This window comes from Hyperolius riggenbachi, chromosome 8 (genome assembly GCF_040937935.1).
Source record: "Hyperolius riggenbachi isolate aHypRig1 chromosome 8, aHypRig1.pri, whole genome shotgun sequence".
Lineage (NCBI taxonomy): Eukaryota > Metazoa > Chordata > Amphibia > Anura > Hyperoliidae > Hyperolius > Hyperolius riggenbachi.
This window is the reverse complement of record NC_090653.1, coordinates 82,821,746-82,839,681: the sequence shown is the minus strand read 5'-3', so window position 1 is coordinate 82,839,681 and position 17,936 is coordinate 82,821,746. Positions and strand designations below refer to the sequence as shown.

Genomic DNA, 17,936 nt, shown 5'->3' with positions numbered 1-17,936 from the left:
ATGGGGGACACAGGACACAGGGAGATGCAAGAGGTACAAAGGGGGCATAATCCACAAGATGGCCCTTCACCATGGATACACCAAATTTAGTATATATTTCTTTCTCCTGGTTTTTGTCCTATAAACCTAAGTGCGTCTTATGGTCCGGAGTGTCTTCTAGTCCCAAAAATACGTTGTATCTGACTGTTGTCTTCATGTAATATTTAGCAAGTGCCAGAAATCAATATTCATTTGATGTGACAACCGGTTTCCATGCTCTATGTTAAACCTCTGCTTGTCCTCCCCACAGGCTGAAGGCACTTGGAGAAGGCAGCAAGCAATGGTCAAGCAGTGCCCCCAACCTTGGAAAGTCCCCTAAACACACACCCATTAGCGTGGGCTTCGCCAGTCTGACGGAAATGGGTAAGACTGAGAGATGAAATAAAGTTCTGCTGATTTCCGTATTGTATGTAAAGCAGAGGTATGCCCACAGTGGCAGGAACCATTCTGCAAAACCGGTACAGTGTACCATTGCGCCTCAGATGAGTAGACTAGTACAAAATACCCAGAGAGCTCACCGTGATCCTAAACCACAAGAAAAGTCACTGTTGAACTATCTGCCAAGCAGCCTGTTCTGTTTTATGGAGAGGGGTGAGTACAGGAAGCACATGCCACGAGTATGAAAATGGCATTGGCGTGGCTGATCTCTGCAGAGCCACAGACATCAGGGATACCTATACAAACTCTAGGCTTTCATTCAAAGCAATAATGAACAAGCAACATCACTGTAAAGAGTGTACTTGGCTTTAAAGCGGACCTGAACTCATAACTTCCTCTCTGCTCTAATAGATAAGCAACAGCATTATAACCTTTAAAGAAAAGCATTTATTTCATACAGCTGATATAAATCCTGCAATAAATATGCAATGTGTCTACTTGCTGCTTTCATGGAAGCAGACATAGGGTTAACATGCCGTGTTTACAAATTTGCTGCTCTGCTGAGGCAGCCAGCTGACAAAGCTGTGAGATCAAATTACACTGGTGATTAGTCACAAATGAGGGGTAATTAGACCGCCTAAACTCTCTCTAAATACATATCAGGTGTATTTTTCTGTTTTACTTCTGTCCTGTGCAAGACTATTACAGTATATTTTTGGTAGATCAGGTAAAAGCAATAGCATTCAAATATTAATTGCTCATCGTTCACTCTGTGGGTCACAAATTTACAAATGGAGTGCTTCCTTTGAGTCTGAGACTCATAAATTATAGACTACTCACTTGAAAAAAAGGAAGAAAAGTATCTTATAAAATCTATAACATTTATTTATCACAAATTATAAAAATATATAATGACTTAATTCTTTATAAAAACCAGAGCACTAGCTCCAATAACCTGAGGGACATGATCATCGACCTGTGGGCCCAACATTTGATTATTAGCATCATAGATAGGTCAAACAGTTCGAAAAGCTGGAGCTCACAGCAAAAAATAGGCCTAAGTAGTGTGGACCACAAAAAGCAGTTCAGATTCAAAAAAGAGGTATATGTCTGAAGTGCACAAAGTTGTAGAATCCTGAGCAATCCAAAATAGTATCATAGATCCAGACAGAAAACTTCCCTAATATTGCAGTGTACATAAATAGCAGTAGGTATTCCTCATCATCAGAGTAGCAGTGTTCCTGGTGTACGTTAAAAAGGGGCGCTGGGAAAAAAGGGCGCGGGGTTTTAAACGATAAACATGGATAACGTTTAAAAATATAATGTACTATATTTCGTTTAAAAATAATGTTTTATAAAGTTATAAATCATTAAATAATGTGCATGAAATTGGCAATTGTGAAAACGTTAATCTTCCGTTTAAAAAGTGAAACGTATAATAACGTTTAAAAAAAAAATAGTAAGTAACCCTCCCTGTATCTACCCCTAACCCCTAGACCCCCCTGATGGTGCCTAAACCTAAGACTCCCCTGGTGGTGCCTAAACCTAAGACCCCCCTGTTGGTGCCTAAACCTAAGACCCCCCTGGTGGTGCCTAAACCTAAGACCCCCCTGTTGGTGCCTAAACCTAAGACCCCCTGGTGGTGCCTAAACCTAAGACCCCCCTGGTGGTGCCTAAACCTAAGACCCCCCTGTTGGTGCCTAAACCTAAGACCCCCCTGTTGGTGCCTAAACCTAAGACTCCCCTGGTGGTGCCTAAACCTAAGACCCCCTGGTGGTGCCTAAACCTAAGACCCCCTGGTGGTGCCTAAACCTAAGACCCCCCTGTTGGTGCCTAAACCTAAGACCCCCCTGTTGGTGCCTAAACCTAAGACTCCCCTGGTGGTGCCTAAACCTAAGACCCCCCTGTTGGTGCCTAAACCTAAGACCCCCCTGTTGGTGCCTAAACCTAAGACCCCCCTGGTGGTGCCTAAACCTAAGACCCCCCTGTGATAAGCATTAATAACGTGTGAAAAAAATATTGTGCTGTTTTTCGTTTAAAAATAATGTTTTAAAAAAGATTGTACTGTTTTTCGTTTAAAAATAATGTTTAAAAAATTATAAATCATAAAATAATGTGTAATCATGAGAAGCAGTTATAAAACAGTAAAAGTCTCCGGGCGCCGCTTATAAAACGTTATTTTTCTCCGGCGCCCTTTTTTCCTGTCTGGCGCCCATTAAACGATATTTATTATGGGAGTGAATGGCGGCGCCCGATTTGTCCACTTGCCTCAGGCGCCCGAATTTACTGTTACCGTGTTTCTGGGTAGACAATATATTCAGTACAATCAGGTGCCCCTTCTTTGTTCTTCAATCATAATACATAAGCGAAATTCATCAAGGCATCGCGACATCCATCAAACATACTGTTTATGTGACCGTTAACCTCAAAATCAGTTGTAGTATAGGATAGTATAGGATATAGCTTAGGAGATCACTGTGTTGGTAATCAACAGATAAGTGGATATACAGTGCAGAAGTCCGCCAGGGATTGTTCCCTTATGCAGTTCTCCGTTAGCCTCAGAATCAGTTGTAGTATAGGATATAGTGTAGGAGGTCACTGTGTTGTTAGTCAACAGATAAGATGTACAGTGTAAAAGTCCGCCAGGGATAGTACCCTTATGCAGCTCTCCAATCCATATAAGGTCACGTGATGGAAGATATAGCGTAGATGTTATGTGAACTCAAAGTATGGGGGTCCCGTGATGGGCTGTATTACTGCCTCTGTACATTGCCCTCAATTAGGTTGGTGTTGGAAAAATTAGTGTCCATCCATGTGCATATCATCATAATAAGGTGCATAAGATGCAAGAAGATACTCATCCGCTCTGTACAGATCGATGTCAGTGGTCCCCCAGGTGGAGCAATGCTACTGGTGGGCGGTGAGCCCTGGTTTGCCGACCGGTTTCACTGGCAGAGTCGCCAGCATCATCAGGGCAGGCTCATCATACAATCCCGTCTGCACGGATGCCGGCCTAATAATGGCGCCCGGCGGCCCCAGGACGCCACGCCACACGCGGGTCCGCCCCACGTCCGCGCGTCACAAAGTTGCGCGCGCAGGTAGGAGGATAGAGTCCGCGTCGGCGTAGATGAGCAGCACATCTCCACACCCCGCCGAGGGTGCCATCTTGTGGCCAGAGTGGAATTTGCCAGAGATGGGCTGTACCCAGCTCATTGGCATGCCTCAGAGCGGGAGGGGGAGAGAGCGCGCAGCTCTAGGCGAAAGATCGCCTTTGTTGACGCACCGGGGCCGCCTTTGCACCATACCACTGGGCTCCCCGCACATCACAAGCCCGCCATATATGACCCACATCGGCCAGGCCGAGGGGACGCCACCAGGGGGGCCGGCGCGCCACGGAGATATAAGCCCATCAATGTTCAAAAAAGGACATCGATGAGCAAAAGGTATAATAGAAAAAGGTCAATCAACTATACCCTGGAGCACACGCTCCCATGTCAGGGGCATAGGTTAGACATCTCCGGGCACACCGCACCCCCGGGGGGCCAACCCCACAGCGCAGCCGCACCAGCCCCACATGGCAAGCAAGGGGAGAGCACGGAAGAAGACCCAGGGGGCCATAGCATCAGCACACGAGGGGATTCACCTGAAATCCAGTCTATTCACCAAATAAACATGCAATTATACTATACTCTAAATACACATCTCTATATAAATTAAATTATACACAAATCACATAATCACCCAATGTATCAATAAACACAGGTATCCCAAATAGTTGTGGGACACAACTGTTATCCAAAATCAATAATCATAAAAAGAGGATCTCGTTAAGGTTGGGTCCGGCAAGTCGGAGGGGGTCCCCCACAGGGGACAGGATACCAACGGTCCACCCCCCCAGAGGCCCAAGTGGCCAGGAACGGCACAGCAGAGCAAACCAAGAAAATAGATTGATTAAAGGTAAATCCATGGAATCACCAGGGGGCAGGCCATCTGGGACCGGTGACCCCCCTCAATTAGTAACTAAGGCCTAACATACAGATCTATAAAAATGGTGCATAAACAATGCCTTCATTCAAGCCTGGAGATCGAAAGGCCTTTCACTCTGGCCACAAGATGGCACCCTCGGCGGGGTGTGGAGACGTGCTGCTCATCTACGCCGACGCGGACTCTATCCTCCTACCTGCGCGCGCAACCTTGTGACGCGCGGACGTGGGGCGGACCCGCGTGTGGCGTGGCGTCCTGGGGCCGCCGGGCGCCATTATTAGGCCGGCATCCGTGCAGACGGGATTGTATGATGAGCCTGCCCTGATGATGCTGGCGACTCTGCCAGTGAAACCGGTCGGCAAACCAGGGCTCACCGCCCACCAGTAGCATTGCTCCACCTGGGGGACCACTGACATCGATCTGTACAGAGCGGATGAGTATCTTCTTGCATCTTATGCACCTTATTATGATGATATGCACATGGATGGACACTAATTTTTCCAACACCAACCTAATTGAGGGCAATGTACAGAGGCAGTAATACAGCCCATCACGGGACCCCCATACTTTGAGTTCACATAACATCTACGCTATATCTTCCATCACGTGACCTTATATGGATTGGAGAGCTGCATAAGGGTACTATCCCTGGCGGACTTTTACACTGTACATCTACTTATCTGTTGACTAACAACACAGTGACCTCCTACACTATATCCTATACTACAACTGATTCTGAGGCTAACGGAGAGCTGCATAAGGGAACAATCCCTGGCGGACTTCTGCACTGTATATCCACTTATCTGTTGATTACCAACACAGTGATCTCCTAAGCTATATCCTATACTATCCTATACTACAACTGATTTTGAGGTTAACGGTCACGTAAACAGTATGTTTGATGGATGTCGCGATGCCTTGATGAATTTCGCTTATGTATTATGATTGAAGAACAAAGAAGGGGCACCTGATTGTACTGAATATATTGTCTACCCAGAAACACTGCTACTCTGATGATGAGGAATACCTACTGCTATTTATGTACACTGCAATATTAGGGAAGTTTTCTGTCTGGATCTATGATACTATTTTGGATTGCTCAGGATTCTACAACTTTGTGCACTTCAGACATATACCTCTTTTTTGAATCTGAACTGCTTTTTGTGGTCCACACTGCTTAGGCCTATTTTTTGCTGTGAGCTCCAGCTTTTCGAACTGTTTGACCTATCTATGATGCTAATAATCAAATGTTGGGCCCACAGGTCGATGATCATATCCCTCAGGTTATTGGAGCTAGTGCTCTGGTTTTTATAAAGAATTAAGTCATTATATATTTTTATAATTTGTGATAAATAAATGTTATAGATTTTATAAGATACTTTTCTTCCAATTAATTGCTCATCGGTTCTCCCACTTTGTACCATTAGACAAGATTTTAGCAGAAATGTTGCCTAATATAGAACTCCTCCCTGCAGATGCTAGCTGTGTACTGTGTGGTGCAATACAAAGCTATGCGGAACCTCAATTGCGCAGAAGCTGCTGTCCACAGGCTCTTACAGTCCCAGCTGTTGGACTGTCAAAGGCCATCCATCTATGAGAGATCACCGAACGTGCAAAAAAAAAAAAAAGGATTCTGACACAAACGTGTCATTATTCTGAGTTACACGGTCAACCAAGAAAACCCCAAGAAGGCATATCTGGGGAGATTTAATCCAGGCATCGTAATGGGTCATGTAGAAAGGCTTCTATCTGTTTCCAATAGTTATCAACTGATCAACTGGGGGACACTCCCACATCCCATGGAAGAAGGCAGGAACTGATTGTTTAAATTTAGGGCAGTCTGAGAGAGTATTGGTAGAGAATGTAGCTTAGAAAGCTTGCTTTACAATTGCCTATCAATCTCCGCCACTCCCCCACCTCCTCCATAGCTCCGGTCCCCGCACGCGTCCCTTCCCTCCAATCAGCGGGGAGGGAAGGGACGCGGGCGGGGACCGGAGCTATGGAGGAGGCGGGGGAGCGGCGGAGATTGATAGGCAATTGTAAACAGTCGGCTGGTGACATGCTGTGTGTCGACAGCGCGGCTGTGATTTATGGGGGATGGGGGGCAGAACAGAGCGCAGGGGGGGCCCTGGAGGGACGATATATAGCAACAGAGGCTGGTGATTATATGCACCGCCAGCCTCTGTCTGCTATTAGGATTCTTAGAACCCACCTCGGGTTCTCTTTAAGCAGTCACATTTGGAGACCTTGTCAGATTTTTTTTTCATGGGAAAAGTTTAGATGTGGCCGCTCATCCTTGTTCTTTGTTGGTAGAGTAGGGTAGTCTTAAAGTGGCTACTAAGGATACAATTCGCCGAATAACCGTTTTGTTTCCGATCATGTATATGATCGATCAGAAACAATCGTTTGGGACCACTAACGTACAACAATCTCCTTACCAATCCAATTGGATTAATTAACCTTTTAATGACTGCCTCACGTCAATTGGTGTGAGCGCGGCGGCAGCCCCAGGACCGCCTAACGCCAATTGGCGTCAAGTCCTGGGGCGGGGTTTTCCAGGAGATTTCTCTGCTTGGATGATGGAGCTCCGCTCCGCCATCAGTCTCCCCGATCGCTGTCATAGGCTGGCAGGGGGAGGAAGGGATAGGAAAATTATTCAAATAAAAAATAGGTTTATTTATTTCAAAAAACAATAAATATTTGTATAAAATAAATAAACAATCCTGGGAGTGATTAGAGCCCACCAACAGAAAGCTCTGTTGGTGGGGAGAAAATGGGGGGGGGGGGATAACTTGTGTGCTGAGTTGTATGGCCCTGCAGCGAGGCCTTAAAGCTGCAGTGGCCCTAATTGCAAAAAAAAAAAAAAATAGCCTGGTCACTAGGGGGGTGTAAGCCTATGGTCCTCATGTGGTTAAATGATTTTCTGATCAATCCTGTCAATCTGATCAGATTGGTTAGGAGATTTTCATCCGTTAGTATTCCTGAACAATTGTTTCCGAACGATCGCCCGGCGAATTGTATCTTTAGTGGCCACCTTGAGAAAATATCAGCATCTTTACAGTGTAAAAAATTGTAGGTTTGTTAGCAGGTTGGCAGTAGTAGCAGTTATATACAGTATGTGACAGGACAGGTGTGCTTTAATCATGTTATTTTCTCTTTACAGAGGAATATGCTGAAAGTGAAGGCTCCGCTCCTCAATCTTTGTCCTCCACACAGTCCTACCTCAGTCTACCCATCCCGTCTGATGCCAGGAGTAACAATGACGACTCAAGTCTTTCCGCAACATCATCTTCGGACAGTCCTAAGCGCGGCTCACAGCCCCGCAGGAGGTGTGAACTGGTATTGCTTGGGTGCGCATCCCTTTTGGCTGCAGTTGCGCTAGGCGGTGACCTGGCAGAGCTGGTTCCCCATGAAGAGAAGAGAAAGGGAATCTTTCAGTGGGCGTCAAAAAAGCGTACTGCTAATTCTCCCAGCCATGCAATGTCTAAAGAGGATCCAGTCATCCCTCCCAGTTCAGTCACCCTCATCTCATTGTCTTCCATCTCAGACTGTAACTCCACCAAGTCCCTCATACGCTCAGACAGTGATGACGCCGTGCTGGCCAATGATAGCGTGCCCTGTGGGCAACCTGTGGATGAAGAGTCAGGCAGGGAGCAAAATGGCTCTGGCCGAAATCCCCTAGTGGACTATAAAGTGGAAAGTTTCAAGAGAGACCCTCGGCAGTCCCTGACTCCCACCCATGTCACGGTCACTCGAGCTAATGCCACGGCAACAAGGGGCCACAGAAGAACTCCATCAGATGGAGCCATACGGCAGGTTACACCAGGTCATCGGAGATCTCCATCAGATGGTAGCGCACCACCACAACTATCTGACACAGGTCAGTGTGATTACTGTAATACAAATATGGGGGTGGGAGGACAATGGGAACCCCAATGGGGCAGTATGTCACAAAAAAAAGTAAGCAATTGATGTACATGGTAGAATTAAGATACTCAAAAAGGGAGGTTGCGGAAGGGCAACCAAACTCTTTAGGCTGGTGGAGATCAACAAACCTGACTCCACTTGGTTATCCAGCAAGCTGGATGAAAGTCGCACTCAAGTAAAAAGAGCAGGTGCAGAGACGAGCAACAAAATTGATACGTGGGATGGAAGGTCTCACTTACCAAGAAAGGTTAGATAAACTGGGTTTATTTAGTCTAGACAGAAAAGTCGCCTTAGAGGAGATCTAATTAACATGTATAAATACATCAGAGGGCAATATAAAAGCTTGGCGGATGAGCTTTTTGTCCCTAGGCCTTCTCAAAGGACTAGAGGACATGGTCTGCGCATGGAGGAAAAACGTTTTAGCCATTTATTTAGCAAAGGGTTCTTTACAGTAAGCGTGATTAAGATGTGGAATGCATTGCCACAGGAAGTAGTTATGGCAAATTCTATACCTGCATTTAAAGGGTGCTTCGATGGTTTCCTTGCGTTGAAAGACATCCATGGCTACAATTACTAGGTAATGTCCAATGATGTTGATCCAGGGATTTTATCTGATTGCCATCTGGAGTCGGGAAGGAATTTTTTCCATTTTGGGGCTAATTGGACCATGCCTTGTAAAGGTTTTTCGCCTTCCTCTGGATCAACAGGGATATGTGAGGGAGCAGGCTGGTGTTGTACTTTGTTCTCTGATTGAACTCGATGGACGTATGTCTTTTTTTCAACCCAAATAACCATGTAACTAAATGTATACACAACTACCCTAACATGTTTCGCTCAAAAGTAGAGCTTCATCAGGACACAGTGTGCACAGTGTATCAACAATGAAAGATTTTTGTTTATACACTGGCCACACTGTATCCTCTGACAAAGCTCTACTGTTGAGCGAAACATGTTAGGCTAGTTGTGCCATTGTACAGCACTTGCACCCACTTTTGTCCCCTCTGCCATGCCATCCAGACCTAGGAGGGATTGTTGTTGATATCTTTGTTTGGTGCTGTCTTTTGCACTGAAGCAGCTGGCGTATTTATACTTTTTCACGTTTTAGATGTCTATAGATACGGTACAGAGGAGTACCACTGACAAGTGCTACCTCAATTTTTCACTGGTCCATCTTGCATGTTCTGTGTATAATTATACTATTGCTACATTATTTATACATTCATGATTTTAATGCATACCTAACGAATCTTTTAGGCACTATAGAGCCTCCATTTCCCCCTTCATGGGAAACATCTTATATATACGGTATACACCTTATATACTCGCGTATAAGCCTAATTGTTCAGCACAATAAATGTGCTGAAAAGTTACCCCCTCGGCCTATATACGGGTCAGTGGAGCAGAACGGATGGTGTAGCAGGTATTGTTACTGGCAGAGGGGTGTAATGATCATGCACTAGTGGTCCTGCTCTTGCTAGGTGGCTCCCTCCCGTGTCTCCCCCCCCCCCCCATTCCCCGCAACATGGTGTGTAGAGTGCGGTGTTCAAAACTACCTGTGTTCCCTAGCTTTTGGAGCAGAGCGTGCAAGCAACGGGTTAGCGGTGCAATGATCTGGGATTCTTCCTGTGTGGCAAGCGCTGTGTCTCATTTCTATGACACCATCTAGTGGCATCATGAGACACAGCTACTGTATATCGTCCTTGGGGCACATCTGGCTCTAGGGAGTGGTCTGACTTGTACTGGGAGCACATCTGGCCACTGTGGAGGGGGCTATACCGGGGAGGGGGCTTATACACAAGCCAATTACTTTTTCCTGTTTTCTGGGGGGAAAGTGTGTACCTCGGCTTATACGCGGGTCAGTTTATATGTTAGTATATATGGTAGTTCCCTGTATCGCTCCTTTCGGAATATTTATTAAAATTCCTATCGGGCAGGGAGAGGAGCCACAGGGAACCGGTTGCTGCTAGCATTGCACTGTTGAGTAGTGCAACGTTAGTGGTTCAGTCAATCTTCTGAAACCTATTGAACATTGGGTGTACATGGTAGGTGTACGAGCCACTACCACACAGTTTTCAGGAAATGATTGATCACTTGCTATGTAGGGCCATTATTAATTTGTCTATGGCTAGCATTTGATGCTAATAAAACCAAAATATTGGCATGGCAACAAACTGGCAATTTTAATGGAACGTGAAGATGGCCGCCTCCATGTTCCTCTCACTTCAAATGTATTTTATTGAGCCTCTGAGTTTAATTTCGTATAGGTTATCTATAATAACAGTGGATCTTATCTGTCAATACAAGTGCTCAAAAAACTGGAGCAAAAAGTGGAGCACTTGTTACATTAACCATTTCAGCCCGCGGGTATTTTTCACCTTATAGACGAGAGGAATTTTCACATTTTAGCGCTCCTCCCTTTCAATCCCCAAGAACTTTATCACTACTTATCACAACTAAATGATCTATACCTTGTTTTTTTTCGACACCAATTAGGCTTTCTTTGGGTGGTACATTATGGTAAGAATTATTTTATTCTAAATACATTTTAAAGGGAATAATAAAAAAATAGAAAAAATTCATTATTTCTCAGTTTTCGGCCATTATCGTTTTAAAATATTACATGCTACCGTAATTGAAATCCACACATTTTATTTGCACATTTATCCAGTATTGCAACGTTAACATTACAGTACAATATATAGTGAGAATATTTTATTTTGAAATCAAGGTGCATTTTTTCAGTTTCTCTATGACACCATCTAGTCTAGGTGTAATTTTACTATTTGGCCAGATGTCCTCGCATGTTACTTCCTATAAGCGTACAATAATTACGCTACATAGGAAATAATGCGTTACACTGTAAATAGGAAAGTGACGCAGACATCCATTGATGCCTGCGATCACAGTGGCCTAGAAGGGAAATGAATGAATGAATGTATCCCATTCATTAATCTAACGATTGGTGGCACAAGCGGTAGAAACGAGAGAGCTGGAGGGATTGCGGCAGCACCAATAGAAAATGATCCCTGTTTTTGAACAGTGTTCATTCTCGGCGGACATGTATGGATTGGCTCAGGGGACTTTTGCCCCTGCCACCAATCTCCCCTGTTGCCGGGACCATCGCGATTCTGGGCTTCTGCCTGCATGACTGCATGCACAGCCCCCCAAACTGCAGGGTCGTGACTATCCAGTCCGTGCGGCTGTAGCAGCTGCCGCTGCGGACGGTTAAGCTCACGTCCCAGCGGCAGTAATGGTTAAACAAGAATTCTGACTGGTTAATCTGGGCAACTTCCACACCTCTGCCCCATTCTCTCTACATGTGCCTTGATAAATCATATCAATGTACTTTGACATCACCTATCCTAGCAGTCATTTGTGAGGGAGTGGCATAACCAGGTGTCCAAGGCCCCAACCAGGCACTGTTTTTGATTTTGATGTTCGTGGATAACACCAGTGTTGCTGACTGTCATTGATATGTATTCACCTGAATTCCTGGGCATAGGAAGAAAATTAAGTTTTAAAGCTTAAAGAGACTCCGTAAAAAAAATTGCATCCTGTTTTTTATCATCCTACAAGTTCCAAAAGCTATTCTAATGTGTTCTGGCTTACTGCAGCACTTTCTACTATCACAGTCTCTGTAATAAATCAATGTATCTTTCCCCTGTCAGACCTGTCGGCCTGTGTCTGGAAGGCTGCCAAGTTCTTCAGTGTTGTGGTTCTGCTATGAACTCCCCCTTCCAGGTCCCTCTATGCACACTGTCTGTGTATTATTTAGATTAGGGCAGCTTCTCTCTTCTCTCTTATCTTTTACAAGCTGGATAAATTGTCCTCTGAGCTGGCTGGGCTTTCACATACTGAGGAATTACAGACAAGGGCAAAGCTGTTTGCAGGAAGAAAAGAGCAGCCTGAAACTTCAGTGCATGAGAACTGCAGGGAGAAAGAAACACACAAATGATCTCTTGAGATTCAAAAGGAAGGGTGTATACAGCCTGCTTGTGTATGGATGTATTTTCTATGTGTGGACATACTGTACATCAACCTACTTCCTGTTTTGGTGGCCATTTTGTTTGTTTATAAACAAACTTTTTAAAACTGTTTTTAACCACTTTTAATGCGGCGAGGATCGGCGAAATTGTGACAGAGGGTAATAGGAGATGTCCCCTAATGCACTGGTATGTTTACTTTTGTGCGATTTTTAACAATACAGATTCTCTTTAAAAATGACAGCTGCTTGTAGCAGCGAATCATATCTTTCTGTTTGTGCCTTAGTGAGTAATATATGCTCATTGCCTCCTCCCTCCCTGCAGCCAATAAGAACCATTGATTTTAAGTGTTAAGGTGGCCATACACTGGTCGATGTGCCATTAGATCGACCAGCTGACAGATCCCTATCTGATCGAATCTGATCAGAGAGGGATCGTATGGCTGCCTTTACTGCAAACAGATTGTGAACCGATTTCAGCCTGAAACCGATTCACCATCTGCTGAGCTGCTCCTGCCGCCTGCCCCGAGTATACATTACCTGAGGCTGGCTCCCGGGCGTCTTCTCCACGCTGCACGGCTCTGTTCCGGCTCCATCCCGGCGCTTCCTGTGTTACTCCGTGACCAGGAAGTTCAAATAGAGCGCCCTCTATTTGAACTTCCTGGTCACTGCAGTGACACAGGAAGCGCCGGGATGGATGGAGCCAGAACAGAGCCGTGCAGCGTGGAGAAGACGCCCGGGAGCCAGCCTCAGGTAATATATACCTGATCGGATCGGCCGCCGCTAGCGACGCGCACTTTACCCGCGGGCGATCGAGGGTAATTTCCCGCACGGCGCGATCGACGGACCGATCCGATTTCGGGAGGAAATCGGATCGGCGGCTGCGTTTACCGCGAACGATTGGCAGCAGATTCGATCCCAGGATCGAATCTGCTGTCGAAACGGCCGCGAATCGAGCCACTGTATGGCCTGCTTTACTGTGCAGCATGAGGAGAGAGCTTGTTAGGCAAGATATTGTGGCTGCACTTGTTTCAGGATAGGACGTACTCAGTTTTGTTCTTAGGGTTGTTAAAGAAGCTGTACAGCCTGAAATGCCAATTTCATGTTATTCTGTAGTCATATCATCCTTTAAAAATTATATTTACCTGCCAGCTCCGTTCCTCCTGAAAACCTGGCTGTGTGGCCATCGGGGCTGTCACATAGCCCTGCACCCTGCTGAAAAAGCGCTGGTCTGTTTTTTACTCTCGTGATAGAAAACAGAATGGCAGTTTTTCAGCAGGGGCGGGGCTACGTGAGAGAACGTGTTTCGGGAGGTATTCTGGAGGATTGGAGTCGGCGGGTCAATATCATTTTTTAAATGTCAATACAATATGTTTCTCAAACCTGTTCTGGTGACTCCCAAGCGGTGCATGTTTTGCAGGCAGCCTCACCTATGCACAGGTGGGGTAATTACTATCTCAGCTAGGTGGATTCCATGTAGCTGAGACACTAATTATCCCACCTATGCATAGGTGAGGCTGCCTGCAAAACATTCACCGCTGGGGAGTCACTAGGACAGGTTTGAGAAACACTGCAATAACAGAATGAATAACAGTATAAAATAAAGGTGGCTCTTCTTCAGGCTGTATTCCACTAAAGCAGTGTTCCCCAACCTTATCCCTAAGGCCCACCAACAGTACATGTTTTGTGGAAATCCACACAGGTAGTTAATCAGCTCTGCTGAGACACTAGTTACCTCACCTGTGAAGGTTTGTGGTTTTCTGCAAAACATGCACTGTTGGTGGGCCTTGAGGACGGACTTGGGGAACTCTGCACTACCCCTGCGTGTATCAGGAGCCATATGCGGCCTGTGCAAATGCAGCAAATCCGGACCTACCGTTCAGGTTTTAAAAACTGGTCCCCGCAAACGCACACAGATCTGTTTTTTGTTTGGGTAAGGATGGCTGCTATTTTTAACATTGCTATCCGTGGCTCCGGTTTTCATCAGCTTTTAAAAACTGAGCCACGGATAAGTTCCCGGACCTAGTGTGAACCTACTCTAAAGGACCAAGACAATTTTCAAACTTCTACAATTCCTGTGCTTAATTTATATGATCTCTGGCCCAGTAAGACCACTGTGGGACGGAGGTGGATGGGGAAAGCCTGGATAGGATCCAGAAGCTTCCAGAGGCGTAACTAAGGTTTTCGGCACCCAGGGACAAAGACCGTTTTTGCACCCTCTCAACTGAAAAAATTGCAGTGACCACACATCCAATTGTTGGCATGGTCATGGGTGGAGCCAAATGTACAAATACTGTTTAGATAGCCAAATGTGCCCCTTTCTCCATTCACATAGCAAGTGTGTCCCCGTAAGGATTCCAGATGCAAAAGCAAAAGACTCCGATGCTCCAGCGATGCCATCATCTGTCCTCTGCAGTGTGCCCAGTGTCCTCTCCTTGGTAACAGAGGAGAGATGAGGTAATCGCTGGAACGTTGGAGAAGGTGAGTCTTCTGGTGTTATTAACATTTACTCACGCCTCTGCAGAGGGAGGCAGAGAAGAAGGGGCACTTCAGGTGGCCAGCAAGCCGCCTCTCACACATGTGGGGGTGCGGCAGCTGTGCTGAGCGCCCAGGGACATATGTTCCCCCTTGCCCACCCATAGCTACTCCTCTGGAGGCATCCCCCTCCCAAGGGGCACTTTTTTATGTTACAGGATTTTTTTAAAGGACAAATGAAGCGGGAGGGATATGGAGGTTGCCGTATTTATTTCCTTTTTTAAGCTATGCTAGTTGCCTGTCTATCTTGCTGATTTATGTGCTAAAACAGGATCCAAGTGTACAGTGCACTGCTTTATGATTTACTACTACACAGAATAAATATAATGGATCTTTCTTCATAGCTCATACAGTAAAGGTACCCATACACTGGTCGATTTCTTCCATTGATATACGGCCGATTCGACCGCTTTGATCGAATCAGCTAGAAATCGATGCAGCAGGAAGCAAGTTCGATCGATCGGTCCGGACAGAAAATCTAGGTCGATCGGTTGCTGGCAGCAGAATGATGGCCCATAGCTTTGCATTGGATCAAATTCATTCTGAAATCTATTGAAAATCTGTTCCTACTGTGTGGCACACGTCAGATTTGATCTGACAGGAACCTATCTGATGGTCGAATCTGCTGCAAATCCATATGTGTATGGGTACCGTTGATCTGCAATTGAGTGTTTTATAACTTGCTTACATTTTCTAATTGTGTTGCTTCAATGTAATGAATTTATTTTGTTTACATTTTTTTCAGGTTACAAAGAGTACACTCTGTATCCCCGCCTTCCAGACCCTCACTTTGTATTCCCTCCGCCAGCACGCCGTAAAGCCCATGACAAGGACTTAGCAGTAGAGAGACCCACTACTCTGGAGTTCGCCCCCAGGCCCCGCCCCTCCGCTACCCACCCCCGACTAGACCCCTGGAAATTTGTGGCCGTCTCTCGGACTCACAGCTCATCTCCGCCTGGCAGCGGAGGGGAGGGCAGCTCAAGCGGATCCGCAGAAGGTGTTCAGGTCATAGGAGCTGAGCCGACCCTTCTGGACATGGAGGTGGAAGGACAGAGACTGGACAACACTGTCCCGCTGTGTGGGGGAGGGATCCGGCCACAGACTGACCCTTATTATGATTTGGGGGCCGATATTTCCTAATAGAAGAGCATTATGTGAAGGAAAGGAGCACCTCTTATGAATGTATTTTGTGATTGCAAGCCAACGGGTATAAAAAGACTCGCTAAGTGATTTATTCCTATAGTCAGGTGCAGCTGATGTCGGTGAGTAAATAAATAACTGCAGGCTTGAGAGGTAGAGATGACGGCCTTGGCCAAGGTGGTCTACCTTGTGGTCACTCTACTGCCCCCTCTATAAAGGAAGAGGGTTTGATTTTTGTTTCTGTGAAAATGACTGAGCCTCTGCTTGCCCCACCTGTGTTTACAGCTTATCCTTTCCTGTTTGGGGGATTAGAAGACCCATTTGGACTCCATGGTAATGGTTCAACCTCTGTGCAGCTCGATGGTCGACAGAGGTTGAGTCAGTTACAGCAACTAGTGGGTGACAGACCTGCCCTGACCTGTTCCATCATTGTCTTAATGATGACCTAAGTATTAATAAAGAATTTTACCACTCTGCATTGTGGTCTGTGCCTAAATACCTGTATTGCCAGGATGTACAGTGACGTTACTCATGCAGGAGTTCACTAGTATAGTGTAAGGAGGATATCCATGTGCCACCATGGCAAATACTGGCATGTTACCCATATCATCCCTGCTAGGGATGGCCAATGAGATGCACATATTTCAGAGTTCAGGCAGATTTATGTAAAATGTTTATGCAAATATATGCAGCTTTAAAATGGGCCAATCAATTTAACCCGAGTGGGACTTGATTGCTCCATTTTCAAGCTGCATATATTTGCATAGAAATTTTCATAAATCTGCCTGAACTCAGAAATATTTCTATCTCATTGACAATCCCTAATCCCTTCCAGTGGCTTCTGTGCACTTGTGGCTTTCAGCTCTCTTTGAAGCTGCTGGTGGCAGTTTGTAGTCTGTGGAGTATCTGTAATATTTGAATAAACTGGTAGCGTGCCTATGAGTCGGCCGCCAGGAGATTTGGGCGCAGGATAAAGCCAATAAATGTCTCACCCTGCTCCTGCACAAGTCCTGGCGGTGTTAATAACCATTCCCCCTCCAGGCTGCCATGGATAATGGGAGAAAGATGTAATTCTGCTTCCAGCTATTGCTGGCGGACAAATTACAGTGTTTTTTTAGTCTTTTGACATCGCCCAAATCACTCGCTGAGCACTGCTATAGCAGTAATTCACATTACGACCTATGCTGGCGCCAGCTACGCCCAAATCTCTTGTGCTGTTATTACAGCGCTTGTACTGGTACTAGTCTCTGTGTAATAAAAACACACTGTGAGCAGTAGTTGTCTTCCATTCTCCCAGGCACACTAGAAGCCATGTTGGGTGACATCTCATTGGTTGCTGCACAGTATTGCTGTTTTTAGCTTTAACAGTGAGAGTCAGGATGACACTATGACTGTTCCCTGTTTTTTTTTTTTTTTTTACCCTATACAGCTACAGCTGACTATAAGCAAATCTGTAGCGTTAAAAATAAAAGTCTGATACTTACCTGTGGAGAGGGAAGTCTCTGGATGCTATTGTGCCTTCCATGTTCTTTCCTTCTAGTGCTGTCCCCCGGGGAAGTTACACCACCCCTGGGACCCTTCAGAAGGCTTCATGAGTTGAGTGCTCACAAAGACGGGTGGCTCTGTACCACACATGCGCGAGGATACTTGAATGTACGCTCAAGCATGTGAAGTACAGAGCTACCCTTCTTCGGAGACACAGGGGACACAAGTGCTCCCGAAGCCTTCCAAGGGTCCCTAAATACATGGAACGGGGACAGTGGTGCAACGAGAGGACCAACTGGGGTAAGGGAAGGCTCAATAGGATCCAGAGCCGTCACTCTCCATAGGTATGTATCAGACTTTTATGTTTTTTCTGCTTCAGATTTACTTTAATTAGCAGAGAAGGATTGGGGGCAGCTTTGGTATGCAACATACTATGGCTGGCTTAGTGCTATTTCTCTGTTCACCT

The 17,936-nt window shown here is 45.7% G+C and overlaps 1 protein-coding gene across 2 annotated transcripts in view; it reads left to right on the top strand.

Moving 5' to 3' along the window:
• The window catches only part of MAP3K10 (mitogen-activated protein kinase kinase kinase 10), a 108,254-nt gene extending 91,793 nt beyond the window's left edge, over window positions 1–16,461 (top strand). For both annotated transcript variants that reach the window (XM_068250819.1, XM_068250818.1), the window contains exons 9-11: window positions 290–402; window positions 7,565–8,281; window positions 15,591–16,461. In XM_068250819.1, coding sequence (XP_068106920.1) covers window positions 290–402; window positions 7,565–8,281; window positions 15,591–15,985 — 1,225 coding nt within the window. In that variant the 3' untranslated portion in view covers window positions 15,986–16,461. The remainder of the gene's footprint in view (window positions 1–289; window positions 403–7,564; window positions 8,282–15,590) is intronic.
• Window positions 16,462–17,936: the final 1,475 nt, after the last annotated feature.